Source organism: Grampus griseus, assembly GCF_964374135.1.
Source record: "Grampus griseus genome assembly, chromosome: 20".
Classification (NCBI taxonomy): Eukaryota; Metazoa; Chordata; class Mammalia; order Artiodactyla; family Delphinidae; genus Grampus; species Grampus griseus.
The window spans coordinates 56,223,356-56,238,418 of NC_139014.1; the positions used below are offsets into that span (position 1 = coordinate 56,223,356).

The 15,063-nt window shown below is 51.6% G+C and overlaps 1 protein-coding gene across 2 annotated transcripts in view; it reads right to left on the reverse strand.

The window, feature by feature from the left end:
* Positions 1-15,063, reverse strand: part of ASIC2 (acid sensing ion channel subunit 2) — a gene marked incomplete at both ends in the record, with an annotated part of 1,020,042 nt that overhangs the window by 237,592 nt on the left and 767,387 nt on the right. Inside the window, one exon of one of the 2 annotated variants that reach the window (XM_082678518.1) lies at positions 1,253-1,963. The exons of the other annotated variant lie outside the window; for it this stretch is intronic. Coding sequence (XP_082534644.1) covers positions 1,253-1,963 — 711 coding nt within the window. Of the gene's footprint in view, positions 1-1,252; positions 1,964-15,063 lie in introns of those variants that run through there. 2 annotated transcript variants of the gene reach the window in all.

Below are 15,063 nucleotides of genomic sequence, written 5' to 3' on the forward strand. Positions count from 1 at the left end.
TACACACAGGCTTCAAGCAAAGCAAGGAGGGCAAGACTGAAGCCAGGGTCACCATCCTAGATGAGGACTAGCCCAATCAGCCAATCAGAGGCCTGGCCTGATGGGCATCTGTGCCAACACCTGCTGGAACCAGAGCATCTATCTACCATCCCAGAAAAAGCATCATCGTAGATGAGATTGTCAGGAGTGCTGTCTAACGCTGGTAGAATCGCCATCAGAGCATTACAAATAAACACACACACCAACATTCCCTGCACTAGTGGAAAAGCCCAACCCTCCCCCCAAGGGGCATTTACACACGAATGGCTGGACAGGCTCGAGCCACGCTGCAGCTTGGCACCAGAACTCCTCCCAGGCAGACCACACAAGGCGGAAACCTTCTGTCCGACAGCTGCGTTATCCAGACCCCAGCATGGGGGAACCGACACAGAAAATGGTTCACAAACCCCGAGCACAACTTCTCTTGGCCCCGGAGGTTCACATCATATCTCTGCCGTGCTGCTTTCCCCACTGCAGGGCGTTGGTTCCCCGAGACCGGAAGACCCATACTCACACCTTGGGGGGTCAAGGGCCCCAACGGTGCCCGCCACAGCTCAATTCCCAGGTAGCTTAAGACACAAGCGCTTTCAAAAAGTAGCACAAGGGGCTGCTGCCTCTCCCACCAAACCAGCTACTGCTTCAGCGATGGTTGGTATTCTGGGAGTTTCCTCCAAAGTCTCCCTAGACTGGAAGTGTCTTGGAACTCTCAAGCCATAAGCTGCTTAGGGTCCCAAGCTTGCTTAGGGCCTCTACCCGATTCTCGCAGTGGCCCATTTTTTGAAGAGCTTCCTATTGGTTTTCCCAAAGACAACAAGCCCACACTTAAGACATGCTTCTCTCTCCTCCCATCCCTTCATCCCAGACACAGGGTAGCTACCTGGAGCCCTGTGGACCTGGGGGGGGTGAGATGGGGGAGAAGGGGGCCTGGTATTCCCGGAGGGGACCATAACAAGCAAAGCGGAGGGGCTTGGGAGCTGACAGTGCAAGGAGAGAGGCCGGGACAGGCGAGCCCAGCGACTCCTCCTGCAGTGGTGTCCAAGTCCCCACAACCTGGAGAAGACTCGGGGTACCTAAGAGTGGGTTCAACCTCGGCCTCGTGGGCTGGTGTCACCGCCAGGGGCCTGGGGTCCAGCCCCGGGGGGCGGGGAGTGCCGGCCGGCGGCCTTCTGACTCGGGAGATTGGGGGAGCGGGTCCGCGCGGAGGGCAACTCACGGAGGAGAAGTTGTGCGGGCCGCAGAGCTCGCCGCGGTACTTGCAGGAGAGCAGCATGTCTTCGAGCTGGTGGCCCAGGCGGTCCATGAAGGCGACGCTGATGCCCTCGAAGTGGCGCGGCGGCAGGAAGAGGCGGAAGTCGGCCAGTTTGCGGAACCACTGGCGGCGCGGCTCGTCCCCCCTCAGCAGCTCGCTGACCAGCGGGCGCGCCGTGCGGTTGGGCAGCAGCAGCCCGAGCCAGTGGCCGGCGTAGTAGAGGTCCCCCTTGGAAAGGCGCGGGAAGCGCAGCGGGTTGTTGTTGCACACGGTGACCGCGGGGAAGGGCAGCTGGCGGCTCCACTCGCGGTGCACCCGCGTGTGCGACGGGAAGCTGAGCCAGTAGAGCAGGCGGTTCGAGGACCAGGACAGCAGCAAGCCGAGGGACGTGCAGAAGGCCAGCACCCACAGCGCCCGCCGCTGGAAGGAGCCCCCCGCCGCCGCACGCCCCGCGCACATGTGCCGCAGCCCGTGCAGTTTAGCGCGGCTCAGCGACGGCCGCCCCCTGCGGGCGACCCCCGGCCCCTGCAGCGCCCGCTCGCGCTCGCGCTCGCCACCCCGGGGCCGCCCGGCTGCCGCCACCGCCGCCGGCGCCGGCTCCTCGCGGGCCATACGGAAGCGTCCCGGGCCGGTGAGCGCGGCCCCGGGCCGCCCGGCTCCGCCACTCCGGCTCATTCATTCAGCCCGCGGCTGGCGGCAGCGGCGGCGGCCCCGGCCGGGCGGAGCCGCCATGGGAGTCCGCAGCAGCAGTGGAAGCAGCAGCGGCAGCCGCTGCGCGCAGCCCGCGCCAGGGAAGCGTGCGCCCGAAAGGAGCTCCGGTGGCGCGGCATGCCCGCCCGGCGCCGCCACCGCCGCCTCCGCGGGCGCCCGCCCGGGACCGAGGCCGCCTCGGCCCGCCGCCCCTGGCACGGGCCTCCCCGAGCGCCTCCCAGGCTCTCCTGGCCCCGAGTCCTCCTGGCGGACGCCCGACGCCGGCCACTACCTCTGGAGGGGCCCCGCTGGGCACCGCCTCTCCGGTCCCTGCGCGCTGCGCCCGCCTCCCCTCGTCTTGGATCTCGGGGGACCCTGAGCTGAGTCCCCCCGGCTCCGCCTAACCCCAGCTTTTATGCTGGTCCCCGGAGAGCAGCCACTCGGCCACCAGTGCCTGATTCGGACACCCCCAAGGACCCCACCAGCCCGGCCGGTGGCCCGCGGTGCTGGGACACGGGGGAGAAGGCGCCGGGGGACGAGCGCCCCCAGAGGCGCGCGGCGGCTCCTGGCTTGGCGGGTGGGGTGGGTGTGTACAGGGGTGAGCGGTCGCCCAGCTGGCTGCTGCCCTCTTTCCCTTTCCTCCGGGACCCTTGTCACTGCTCCTCGGGCTGCGCTCGGCTGAGACCTGCTAAGCCTCCCCCAAGTCCAGAGCCCGCGCCTCGCCTGGGGCTGGGGGCGTCTCAGGGTCCTGCCAGAGGCTGCTGGCCGCTGGGCTCCTTCAAGGGTGCTGGCCAGAGGAAAGTGTCGCTTCTCCCGCGGCTCTCCGAAGTGCCTCGAGTCTCCAGAAAAGCCCGGTCTCGCCGTCCCTTGCCTCTTCTTTTTCCTGCCCCGGTGCTCCAGGAGCTGGGGACCGAGGAGCCCCGGCTACACCTCTCGGGGGTGACCCGGGCTCGCTGCTCCGCGCGCCCGGCTCGTCTCGAGACTCCCAGCCTCGCGGCGGCGGCGCTCCTCTCGCGGCTGCCCGGCCCTCCTCGGGCCCCGGGCGAACTTGGGCAGTGGCCGCGCGACGCCGGCGCGGCTAGGCTTCCAGCACCTGCTCCTCAGCTCGCCGGCCCCCCGGCTCCGGGCGGGCGGGGCGGCGGCGGCGGCGGGCGCCGTGCGCTCCCGGAGACGCGGTGCTGACGCGCGCGGCCCCTCCTGGCTGCATTTTACTTCCTGGCCACTGTGGCCGCTGCACACCGAGCGGGAAGCGTTTTGCCGGAGCCGGTGGCGGGGGGGGGGGGGGGGGGGGGGGGGGGATGAGCTGCACAGAAGTGCCGCGCTGGCGGGAGAGATGTGGAGTAGAAACGCTGCGTTTATGTGGGCCGCGTGTGCATGAGTGTGAGGACACTTCGGGCTGTGCGGGCTGGACTGTCGACAACCTGAGCCGCTGTCTAGTGTGGGCATTTTTGCAAGTGTGTGAGTGGGGCGTCATGCACTGAGTGTGGGTGGGATGTGCGTGTGTACGTGTGAACGGGCATTTCTGTGTATCTGGTGAATGTGAGCCTATGCGCAGAGCTGTGGCTCTCTGAATGTGTGTGGTGTGTGTAGGACAGAGTGTTGGCTTGTATCCTCTACGTGTGTGTAAGTGTGCATGTAGGCGGTGGGAGGCGTGAACGGGCGTGTTGATGTGTGGGTGGATATCAGGGTTTCTGGATGTGGCGTGTGGTTGGTGTGTTTTGCGTGTGTGTGCTGTGTAAATGAGTATGTGTGTTGAGGTGCTGGGTCTCTGGCAGGTTGGGCTCAGTGGGGCAGCCCTGCCCCCTGCCTGTTATGAACTTCCGGTGTCCTCCAAACACTTCCCTGGTTGGGTCCGCTGCTCATCCCTGGCGCAGTCCGCCAAGTGCAGCCTTCCTGGGTGGGCGGCAGGAAGGAGGATGACTTCCATGGACAGGAGACTCCATCTCTGCCATTCTCATGGCGGGGTTCCTACAGCTGGTTGATGTCACCCTTCCCTCCTGGACAGGCTCAGGGTCTTCCACTAAGCCCTGGGCACTTTTGGACACTTTCATTTAGCTTTCTAAAATATTCTGCCTTGGCGTGTTTGGGAGGATGGGTGAAGCATGCAGTGTACTGCTAACTCCATTTCACACTAGACTCGGGAGGCCAAGTACTTGCCCAAGATCAAACTGCCCCTAAGTGGTGGATCAGAATTCTACACCCAGGTCCCCGAAGCCCTGGTTCTTTCGACTGCACCACGGGGCCTTTGCACTCTCTGGGCCAGGCGCCTTGAGGCCAGGGCTGGAGTCTTACTCCTTGCCTGCCCCACGTGGTGTAGGGTAGGTCTCTTCCCGTATTTCCCAGATAATTGACTCACTGAGGCCTCACTGGATGGGTAACACTTCCAGCATTATTACTCCCTGGGATAGAGGAGTTTCGTAGACATTTTCCAGAGAGTAGATTGTGATGGTGGCGGTGAGGGGAGAGACAATGTGAAGGGATCCTGAGGGTGGGAGGGCACCCCGGTGAAGCTGGGAGATTTGGGGTTTGGAAGATTTGAATTTGGGCCTGAAGAGGTGTTTCACCCATTTTGTGATGATTTATTAGCGGTGGTCCAGGTAAGTCTGTTGAATGAGCATCAGGTGTCTGAGCGGTGCGTGGGCTTTCCCTCCTCCACTGACCTGGAGGGTATATGTCAGCATGGCAGCCCCTGCATCTGGTCTCTGGAGACGGGGATATCTGAGCCCCGCCCCCCACTCCTGGAGGCTCTTCTCATTCACCTGGGGAAGAAGCTATAGAAGTTGGGCTTTGCTAAAATTCTGCTTTGGATTCAGTTCCTTGAAGATATCTGTTGCTAGCTTTGGGGGGAAGGTTCTGAATCTGCCAGTTTTATGGGGTCTCTAACAAAGGCTCACTCACTGGTGCTTCAACCTGGTCCCAGCAGTCCTGGGCTGGTGGGGGGGGGGAGGGGAGGGGTGCCACATATCCAGACCAAGGTGGGGTGACCTTGTGAGCTCAGTGAAATTACTGATGAAGCAGCCAGGGTAAGCATGCGACGTCTTCCAGCATCGTAGCCCTGGGGTGGCACGAAACTCTGTCTTGTAGAAACCTTTAAGACCTTTTGTGTTTCTGATTTGTTCAGCTGTTGTGGGCTTTTTCTTTTCCTGGCATTTTCCCCCTTGAAATGTACACATGCTGCTTTTGGTTTCCCGAGTGTCATCTCTGCCATGGTTTTTACTGTTAATTCTCCAAATGGGTCACTTTTTCAGAGAGAGGAAGGGTATCCTGCATGGGCTTCAGGGGTCTTGGCACAGAAATCCAGAGACAGACACAGGGATGCCTAGTGATCCCAAGTGATCGATAGCTTTCTTTTTGGCACATGTGTGCAGTGCGTTTCCTACACTGCCTGAAATCCCCCCCACCCCTTTCTCGACCAGTACTTTGACCAGCTCTGTGAAGTTCTGCTCTTTCCTCAAACCCCAGCTGAAGCATTGCCTTCTAGGTAACTGGATTGATACCTCCATCATAGCCTTTGTATAGCACCTTGTCACTGTGTGTGTCTAGGCTCTTCTTCTGGACGTGAGCCCTTTGAGGACAGGGACCACATCTCATTCACATTTTTGTCTCTATCTCTCAGCACAGTGCCCTGGCACCTAGATGAAACACAGCACAATGGGGAAGAGGAGAAAGGAACTAAGATCTCTTGACTATTTCTGTATGCCAGGCAACTGTACCAGACACATAAACATATTTAATTTCTTATTCCAACCTTGCAGGGGGGTATTTTTGCCCTCTTTTTACAATTATTGAACAAAGGGCATGGAGAGCAGGAATTGAACTCAGCAATAACTCATTCCAAAGTCCAAGATTTTCCTTCTCCATCATGCTTCTTTGAAAAGTATTATGATAAATAATAACAATAATAATATAATAAATGTAGGACTTCCTAATCACTAGGACTTGTTCTAAGTGACTTACATTAAAAACAAGTGTCATAAGCATTCTAAGTGTTTAATCCTCAAAATAATCCTACTAGGCAAATACTGTTATTTTCTCTATTTCGAAGAGGAGCAAGCCTTACCACAGAGAGGTTGAGTTACTCACCCTAAGCCACACAGCTTAAGCAGGAGAGCAGCCTTTCAATGCAGGTAGTCTGGCTCCATCCCCTGTGCTCTCAAACCCTACCCCATACCATCTCTGCCCTCAGAGCTGCACTGACACAACAGCTCACGTGAATTAGCTTTCCCATCCTCGCAGGCTCACTTGGCCAGAAAAACAAATTCACGAGGCAGTGCATGAGTTGCCCCACGTGACCTATCCACCAAGAAGTGTGAATTTAGCATTGTGATTTTCCAATAATAAGCTTTTAAGAAAATTTCCCTTTTCCTGTTTATCTCTAAAACATCTGTCGCTCCACACCTGGAATCCTGGCCTCCTGTGTGATGTTTGGGCACCAGCCAGCCCACATTCTGGTGGGTGACCACCACCGCCAAATATAAGCTCTTTCTCCCATTAAATGAGTTTGTTGGGCAGGAAGGTCCAATTGGGTCAGTGTGATTTTCTGTTTTTATAATCCAGTCGTAGGAGCTAATACTCGTTGGCTTGATCGGGCTTCACTGGGTCCCCTGATATTCCTGCTTACCCCCGATCCCTACTGCTCAGGGGCTTGGTGTTTAGAAAGTATCAGAGGTACTGCTTAACCCTGCTCTTTGGAATCGCTGCTACACACCCGAACAGCGACAGTCCACCGGTAACTGATTCTATCCCCAAACATCTGGCAGTGTTGAAAGCTTCCTTTCATCAAACCGGAATCAGTCTCTTTGCAAATGTCTCCTAATTTATCCCCGGGGAGCCACACAAAATAAGTTTGATCTTTCTTTCGCGTGGGAACCCTTTAAATACTTTATAGAATCAAAGTATGTCAGTGGTGAAAGGGGCTCTAGTAGTCTGCCTTCTAGCAAAATCGTCAAGAAAGTCTTTCTTCTCCAGATTAAACACCATCAGTTCCTTCACTTGTTTCTCCTGTACTTGGGATGGGATCGCGGATGTCGGTATCTTTAAAATGGTCCCATACCCATTGGTATGAACCCACCAAGCCCTTTACTCTGGACCTGGTCCATCCAGGCCCTGATCTTACTTTTGTCGGTCATGGGATCTTGTCTGCCACCCTCCTCCACCCCTGGGATGTAGTGTATGTGGCGGGTGTGGAGGGGGCAGAGGGGGCAGTCACAATGGGCTCTTGGTGTCTTTGCTTAGAATGCCGGGCCCACTTCCTTTCAGCACTCACGGTGATGAGTCAACACTACTTCTAGTCTCAGAGTTCCTTGCTCTTAGGGGGCAGGTGTGCTTTTGTGGGTCTGTCTGTGAATGTAAAGAGCTCGCTTTTTCTCTTTCTTTCTCTGTCTTTCTTCTTCTGTCTCTGTACTGCCCTGGGCTCTCTGTCACTCTGCTTCCCTCTCTCCCCCTCTTCTCTTTTCTCCTTCTCTTCTTTTCCTCCCTTTCTCCTCTCCCCAACCTCTGCCTGAAGCCTAGCAGTCCCCTCTGCTACCTTCTTAGCCTGTGCTACTGGTGGCCTCTGGGTGCATAGAGGTGGCTGCATTGTCACAGGACCTCAGCCAATGTCCAGTAGTCATGATGGGAGCTCCTGCACTGGTGGAAAGGGCAAGGAGGACGTCACCAGGGTTTTGGTCACTGCATACCTCCTTTCCCATCCATCCCAGCCTCCCTCCGTGGGGCTGGCGCTGGAGTTGCCGTTCCATCTTACCTTTTCACGTGCTTCAGCATTCCACTGCTTCTCCCGCTTCTTCCATGGCTTTCTTATATTATACTTGGCCCCTCTTGGTTCTTTCTTCTTCTGGGCTCCTTCTTAGGTTCTGCAGATTTTTTTTTTTTTTTTTTTTTTTTGCATTTTTGGTCATCCTCATTTTACTGGAGTTCAAGCTCTCAGCTGCTCATCCTTCATCAGCACTAAATCCCAGAGGTAAGAAGGGAAACAGGGGCCCACAACTACCAGAAGAAAGATCGGGACTGAAAGGACCAGGTCCAGAGCAGAGGGCTGGTAGGTTCGTGTTCTACTGAAGCACTGTGCTCCACGGTAAATGGCAAATCCTGAAAGATGGGAGGAGGTAATGTAATCGAACCCTTTCACTCTCAGGGGAGAAAGCAGAGGTCCAGAGAGGGGAGTGGCTTGCCATAAATCACACAGATGGATACCGAGAAACACAGAACCGAAATCCAGATTCCAGCTTCAGGGTCATTCTCTGCTCACCCTATGGAATAACTTTTCGACCACCCATTTTGAAATCAGCAACGTATTCACATGGTCAAAAGGGACAAAAGAGTAAACAGTCTAGTAAAAAAAATCTCTCTATCCCTCGCCTCGTCCGGTCACCCATCTGTCCTCGTTGGAGGCAACTAATGCTATCAATTTGCTGTATAATCTATTAGTGATACTTATGAATGTACATATGTGTGTATAGTCTCCATATGCTTCCCTTTTCTCACGCCAATGGTTGCCTCCTGTGAATACCATTTACTAGAGTAATTGTATTCTATGTTATTCACACCTTTTTTCTCTGTATTTGCAGTTATTTTATGGTTGCCTTCCTCTGGCACCTCATTCCAACTTCTGTTATTTTACTCAACTTCTCATTTCACATTGTCCTGCTCTCCCATCCAAAAAGGACAGAGGATCCTACGACAAGGTGGTACACAGAGCTCGCCGTTTTATTATCAGATTTTCCGTTAACCCTTTCCTAGATGTTCTGATGGATGAAGGCTCTTGCGTGGATAATCTCACACATCAGATAGTGCAAAGATGTTTCCATTTGCCTCTGAACAGTATTACATGATGCATTTGCATAGGATTTAATTTTCTGGTCAAATTTTCTTTAAACTAATTATAACACACACACACACACAATTGAGTGCCCTCAGCACACAGCTCTTGTTGGTTTGGGAAAGTGGTCCAAATGTGCATTGGTTGGGAGAGAAAACCAGTTTGGGATTCAGAAGTTTCTGTGACTAATAAAGAGAGTGAGTAAGACACACCATGGAGAGAACCAGAGGGTGTCAGTGTCAAAAGTGATCTTAACGCAAGTATGTGGTTAAACTTAGAAGAGGAAATTGATATACAAAGTTTAGTGATTTGCCCCAGTCACTGGGAAGTTGATCTTATGATGGTGATGATGATGATGGTAATGGTGATGGTGATGATGGTGATGATGATAATGGTGATGGTGGTGATGGTGGTGATGGTGATGATGGTGATAATGATAATGGTGATGGTGGTGATGATGATGGTGGTAATGGTGATGGTGGTGATGTGGTGATGGTGGTGGTGGTGATGATGGTGATGATGATAATGGTGATGGTGGTGATGGTGAGGATGGTGGTGATGATGGTGGTAATGGTGATGGTGATGGTGGTGATGGTGAGGATGGTGATGGTAATGATGGTGATGATGATAATGGTGATGGTGGTGATGGTGAGGATGGTGGTGATGATGATGGTGGTAACGGTGATGGTGATGGTGGTGATGGTGGTGATGGTGATGATGGTGATGATGATAATGGTGATGATGGTGATGATGATAATGGTGATGGTGGTGATGGTGAGGATGGTGGTGATGATGATGGTGGTAACGGTGATGGTGATGATGGTGATGATGATAATGGTGATGGTGGTGATGGTGAGGATGGTGGTGATGATGATGATGGTAATGGTGATGGTGATGATGGTGATGATGATAATGGTGATGGTGGTGATGGTGAGGATGGTGATGGTGATGATGGTGATGATGATAATGGTGATGGTGGTGATGGTGAGGATGGTGGTGATGATGATGGTGGTAACGGTGATGGTGATGGTGGTGATGGTGGTGATGGTGATGATGGTGATGATGATAATGGTGATGGTGGTGATGATGATGGTGGTAATGGTGATGGTGGTGATGTCATGATGGTGGTGGTGGTGATGATGGTGATGATGATAATGGTGATGGTGGTGATGGTGAGGATGGTGATGGTGATGATGGTGATGATGATAATGGTGATGGTGGTGATGGTGAGGATGGTGATGGTGATGATGGTGATGATGATAATGGTGATGGTGGTGATGGTGAGGATGGTGGTGATGATGATGGTGGTAATGGTGATGGTGATGGTGGTGATGGTGAGGATGGTGATGGTGATGATGGTGATGATGATAATGGTGATGGTGGTGATGGTGAGGATGGTGGTGATGATGATGGTGGTAACGGTGATGGTGATGGTGGTGGTGGTGATGATGGTGATGATGATAATGGTGATGGTGGTGATGATGATGGTGGTAATGGTGATGGTGGTGATGTCGTGATGGTGGTGGTGGTGATGATGGTGATGATGATAATGGTGATGGTGGTGATGGTGAGGATGGTGGTGATGGTGATGGTGGTGATGGTGGTAGTGATGATTGTGACGGTGATGCCTATGCTAATGCTGATATCTGATAGCTAACATTGATTGAGCACTAATTATGTGTCAGGCACTGTGCTCGACGGACATGCATTCGCTTATTTAATCCTCACAGCAACCTTATGAGGTACGTATCACCATCATAGATCTTCTACACAGGAGGAAACTGACGCAGAGATTGGATAAGTAACTTGTCCAGTCGGTGGCTGGATTCAAACCCAGGTGTTTGGGCTCTAGAGTACAGGGTCTTATCAGGTTGGTTGAATTAGCTGAAATGAGGACTGTAGTGGATATTGACTGAGCACCTAGCGTGTGTCAGGCACTGTCTTAGGCACAGGAAATGCAGGGTCTACTCAGATGTGGTCCCTGTCTTAGCTCGCAGTCCAGTGGGGGACACGGGTAAGAAAATAGATACCTCTAATAAAGTATGATAAATGCTATGCTAGAGTGTGTTGAGAGGGTCCAGAGGAGGGGGCTCCCCTTCCTTAGTCTGAGAGCGATTGCCATACACGTTTCCCACTGAATTTCTCCATTCATTTTCATTTTCTCACCCCAGCTCATGGAGAATTGTATGACTCTGCCTACAGGGATCAACCTTGGAGACAGGATCTGCGACCAGTTGCAACCTCAGCATAAGCCCACGCTGAGGAGCCCTGATCCACGACATCCATGTGTCCACATACATGTCCTCCTCCTGATGTGGCTTTTCGTGTCCCCAGTGGCGTCTTGTTGACCTGTGACATTTACTTTCTGAGTCCAGGCCACATCGATAATGAATCTGCCTCTTCCCCCAGCGTGGCCTTCCCTATTCTGGGTTTAGGCTTGAATAACTGGGTCTTGGTTGTAACTTTGACCATAAAGTTAGCAGAGCAATGGAGCTTTGCACACTCTTCTACCCAATTTCCTCTCCCATACACATAACAAAACTCTCATTAAAACAGTTAAGCACAATAACCTTCTCCAGTAGTTATCACCCACTCATATTACGAAAAGGCAGGCAGTTAAAATCGGATTTAATGACGTATAAAACCCCAGGTACAATTAGACATTTTATTCCCAATTCCTTGACTGTCCCCTTAACTGTTTTTAGCCATGACTTAGTCTTACCCCGGCTCTCACCTCCTCTCTGGGGAGCACTAACTAACCAGCCCTGAATCTGTCTTGCAGACGGACCCTCTGCAGTGACTCAGAGATTTCAGGCCAAGTTGATTTGTCAAAAGCCTCCATCCAGGCTGCTTTCCCTCCAGCCGCAGCTTTTCTCTGTCTCAGCCACTAGCAGTTTGTTTACTTTCTTTCCCTTATAAATGACCGGAGCCAAACCACTCTCTTGGGTTTCTCTCCTCCTAGTTTATCTTGCCTGTCCATCCACAGGAGGGGCAGAGTGGGAGGGATTTTATACATTCTTTTGCAGTGTGTGGACCAGTGTGATTATCCAAAGAGAAGACGGGGAGAGAAGGGCAGGACAGGGAAGGCAGGAATAGGGAAGGAAAGGGGAGGGGAGGGGGTGATGGGGAGGGAGAGGAGAGGAAGATAACAGAGTACCAGCCAGGTACCTACCACATACTATCACGTGCACCATAGAATGTTCATTCTTTTCCTTTCTGGCGGCGTTGCACAGCTTGCGGGATCTTAGTTCCCCGATCAGGGATAGAAACTGGGCCCACAGCAGTGAAACCACCAAGTCTTAACTGCTGGACTTCCAGGGAATTCCCCCATGTAATTTTCTTCATAACAACTCTCCCAGGTCGGTAACATTATCCCATTTTACAGATGGGGACATAGAAACTTTATCTTTCCAATCTTATTCTCTCTGTTGCTGGTTTAAGCACAGTTCAAACCATAATCCCCCAGGGCAACCATTCACTGAGCTGGATGTCAGGCACTGAGTTAAGCCTCATTTTCCAGATGAAGAAAATGAGGTTCAGAGAGGTGAGGTTACTTGCCTAGGGTCACACAGAGTACATCACACAGTAGCAGAGCCTGGATTCCAACCCAGGTCTGACTCCAACGTGTTGGTAATTATTAGAAAGGCAGGAAATTGGGAGTTTAGAAAGGGAAAAGATAAGGTGGGTGGCAGCATAATTCAGAATTTTGCAAAAGCCCTTGGGGAGATGAAGGGAGTGAAAACAGAAGCTAGGTTCTCAGTATCTGCTGTGCGTCTGGAGCTCTGTTCTTCCCAGCTTCAGTGTGATGCCATCATGGGCAGAGCTAAAACTATACAAGTCCAGTGGTAAGAAAGAGGTTTAGGGAAGTATCCATGGGTACAAGTGCCAGGCTGGGCTAAGAGAACGTCCAAATGATCAAACACACTGAGAGCCATCACAGGGCTGCAAAATTGGAGCTCATGTTTACAAACCAGAGACTTTCAGCCTACCCTCCTGTCTCCTTTCCTCCTTCCCTTCCTCCCTCCTTCCTTCCTTTCCTTCCTTCCAGACCTCAACTTTGCTTTCTGCTTTTAATCAATACTTCTCTAGCCCAACAGTGCTTAAGTTTACTCATTCAATAATTCTCAGCAGCCTACAGCGCTAACACACAACATTAGATTCAAAACAGCTTTCTGAAAGTGCCTGGAGTTATAAAGGCAAGCTCATAAGCCTGATGTGTAATAAGAGCACGAGATACTTCATACCCTTTGACCTGGTAATCCCACGCCCTAGAAGCTTCCTCAAGGAAATAACCCCTAAACAAAGTACAGAGGTATTCGCGGTGATGTTCCTCATGCTAGAGAAAAACAAACAAATTAAAAACAGTTCACATGCCCAGCACTAGGTGAATGGCTAAGCTAATGATGGTGACACCATGTCATTGGAAACGATGACATTTTTAAAGAAAAGAACAGGACAAGGATGCTAACGTGTTGGGTTAGAGATGAAACAGCACCAAGTAAAAAGATCTGAGCACAAAGGGCACACCCGGCCTGATTGGCACTCCAGGAAAACATCTCTTTGTACCTGAACAATGATCAGAGGAGAATTAGGACAGACAGGGTTTACTAACAAACAGGTGTTTATTGGTGAAGTTTGTTCGATTTCAGACAAAGCCCGAGCAACCTTACCAGAGCCAGGCTTGGAAAGAAGGCACATCGTAAGGTGAAGAATTTCTGTCTCTATGAAGTGGTATCACTGGATTATGGACCACTGGACCTGGACCTCTTGGCCAACCTCACCATCCTTCCCACCTTGGCACTGCCAACCCGCCAACGGAAGCGAGCCACAGATGCTGCCCTTATGTGGCTGGAACCATCACCCTGAACTCTGCCCGCTCTTGTGTATTCCGCCTGCTCCTGGGCCCCCCTCCCCCTGCATTACCAGGGTCCCCACCTTAGTCTCAATCCCTTTTTGTTCAATCCTGGAACAAAACCCAAGCAGTGACTCACATGATAGATGGGTTGGGACCAAATAGTGACCCATAATAAAAACCGGCCCAGAGACAAACTGTCCCCAATAAGGGAGGGGCATTTGGATGAGGATTGCTCTGAGGTGTTGCTTTCCTTGCATCCTTTCTGCTGGCTAGGTCTCTGTCATCTGTTCCCAGACTCTGCCCAGACACCTGACTCTGACTTGTGATCCAACTCATGGCTGGCTGACTTGGTTTGGTGCACTTGACCCTGGCTGGACCTCGACAGCATGAAGGGTCCAAGCACTTTCTCCAGCTACATCACATTTCCATCTTTAACTATGGTTGGAATTCTCCTTGGTCTTGGCACCCATGGTATCCTTCTTTCTGGTTTAGTGGCAGTTCAAAAAGATAAGTCTGAGAAGTCACAACGCATGTCCCTAAACTAATAATAATAATAATGGCCTTAATTGAAGATATTAATGTGGCAGGCATAATGCTAGGGACTTTGCATGCAGTATCTCATTTAATCCCCAAGTAGCCCTAGTGAAGTAGATAGTATTCTTTCTCTTTGTGCCAAGGAGGAATCTGAGGCTGAGAGAAATCAAATGGATTATTTAAGGTCAAACTCAGGTTCTGCTGATATTAAATCCTCCCTCCAACCCCTGTTATATGATACAGCCTTCCAGGCACCAAAGTTAACATCACATAGTTTAAGCATGAGTGAGCTTCTGATTTTCAGGGAGCCTGCTTACTTTTACTTTATGTACAATCCTGATAACATGCTTTGTTTTGTTTTTCAGGCTCTCTGTAGAATAGAAATGACATACATTATGAAAAGAAACAAGCAGGCTTAAGATTCAGCGATACTGATGGGCAGAACATACAGCCAAAGCCTGACCACAAAGGAGAAGACAAAAGAACTATAAAAACAGATACAAGGACTAAAAAAAGACACCACTTAATGTTGGGCAAACTCCACACGTTTCAAATCGTCCTGAGTCTTTTAGCCCCAAAGAAGAGCTGGAATTTACAATGATGGCCTTGAGTTGCCAAGATTACATTTTGTTCTGTATAATTTGCATAAGAATATATGAAAGGATGGGATATTTTTCAGAAGGAGTTTTGGCCAAATGGTTCCATTAAAAAAAAAGTTGTGGTATTCAAGGGAAAAAATAAATCCTTAACTCTTGGAAACGCTGGCTGTTCAGAAAAATCACTTATTTCTTTGGAAGAGAGAGTCTAAATGACAAAGGTCCATTTCTTTCATTGGTCCATTGTTTCAGCCATCACCTTGAACAAACTTTCCCTGTTGTC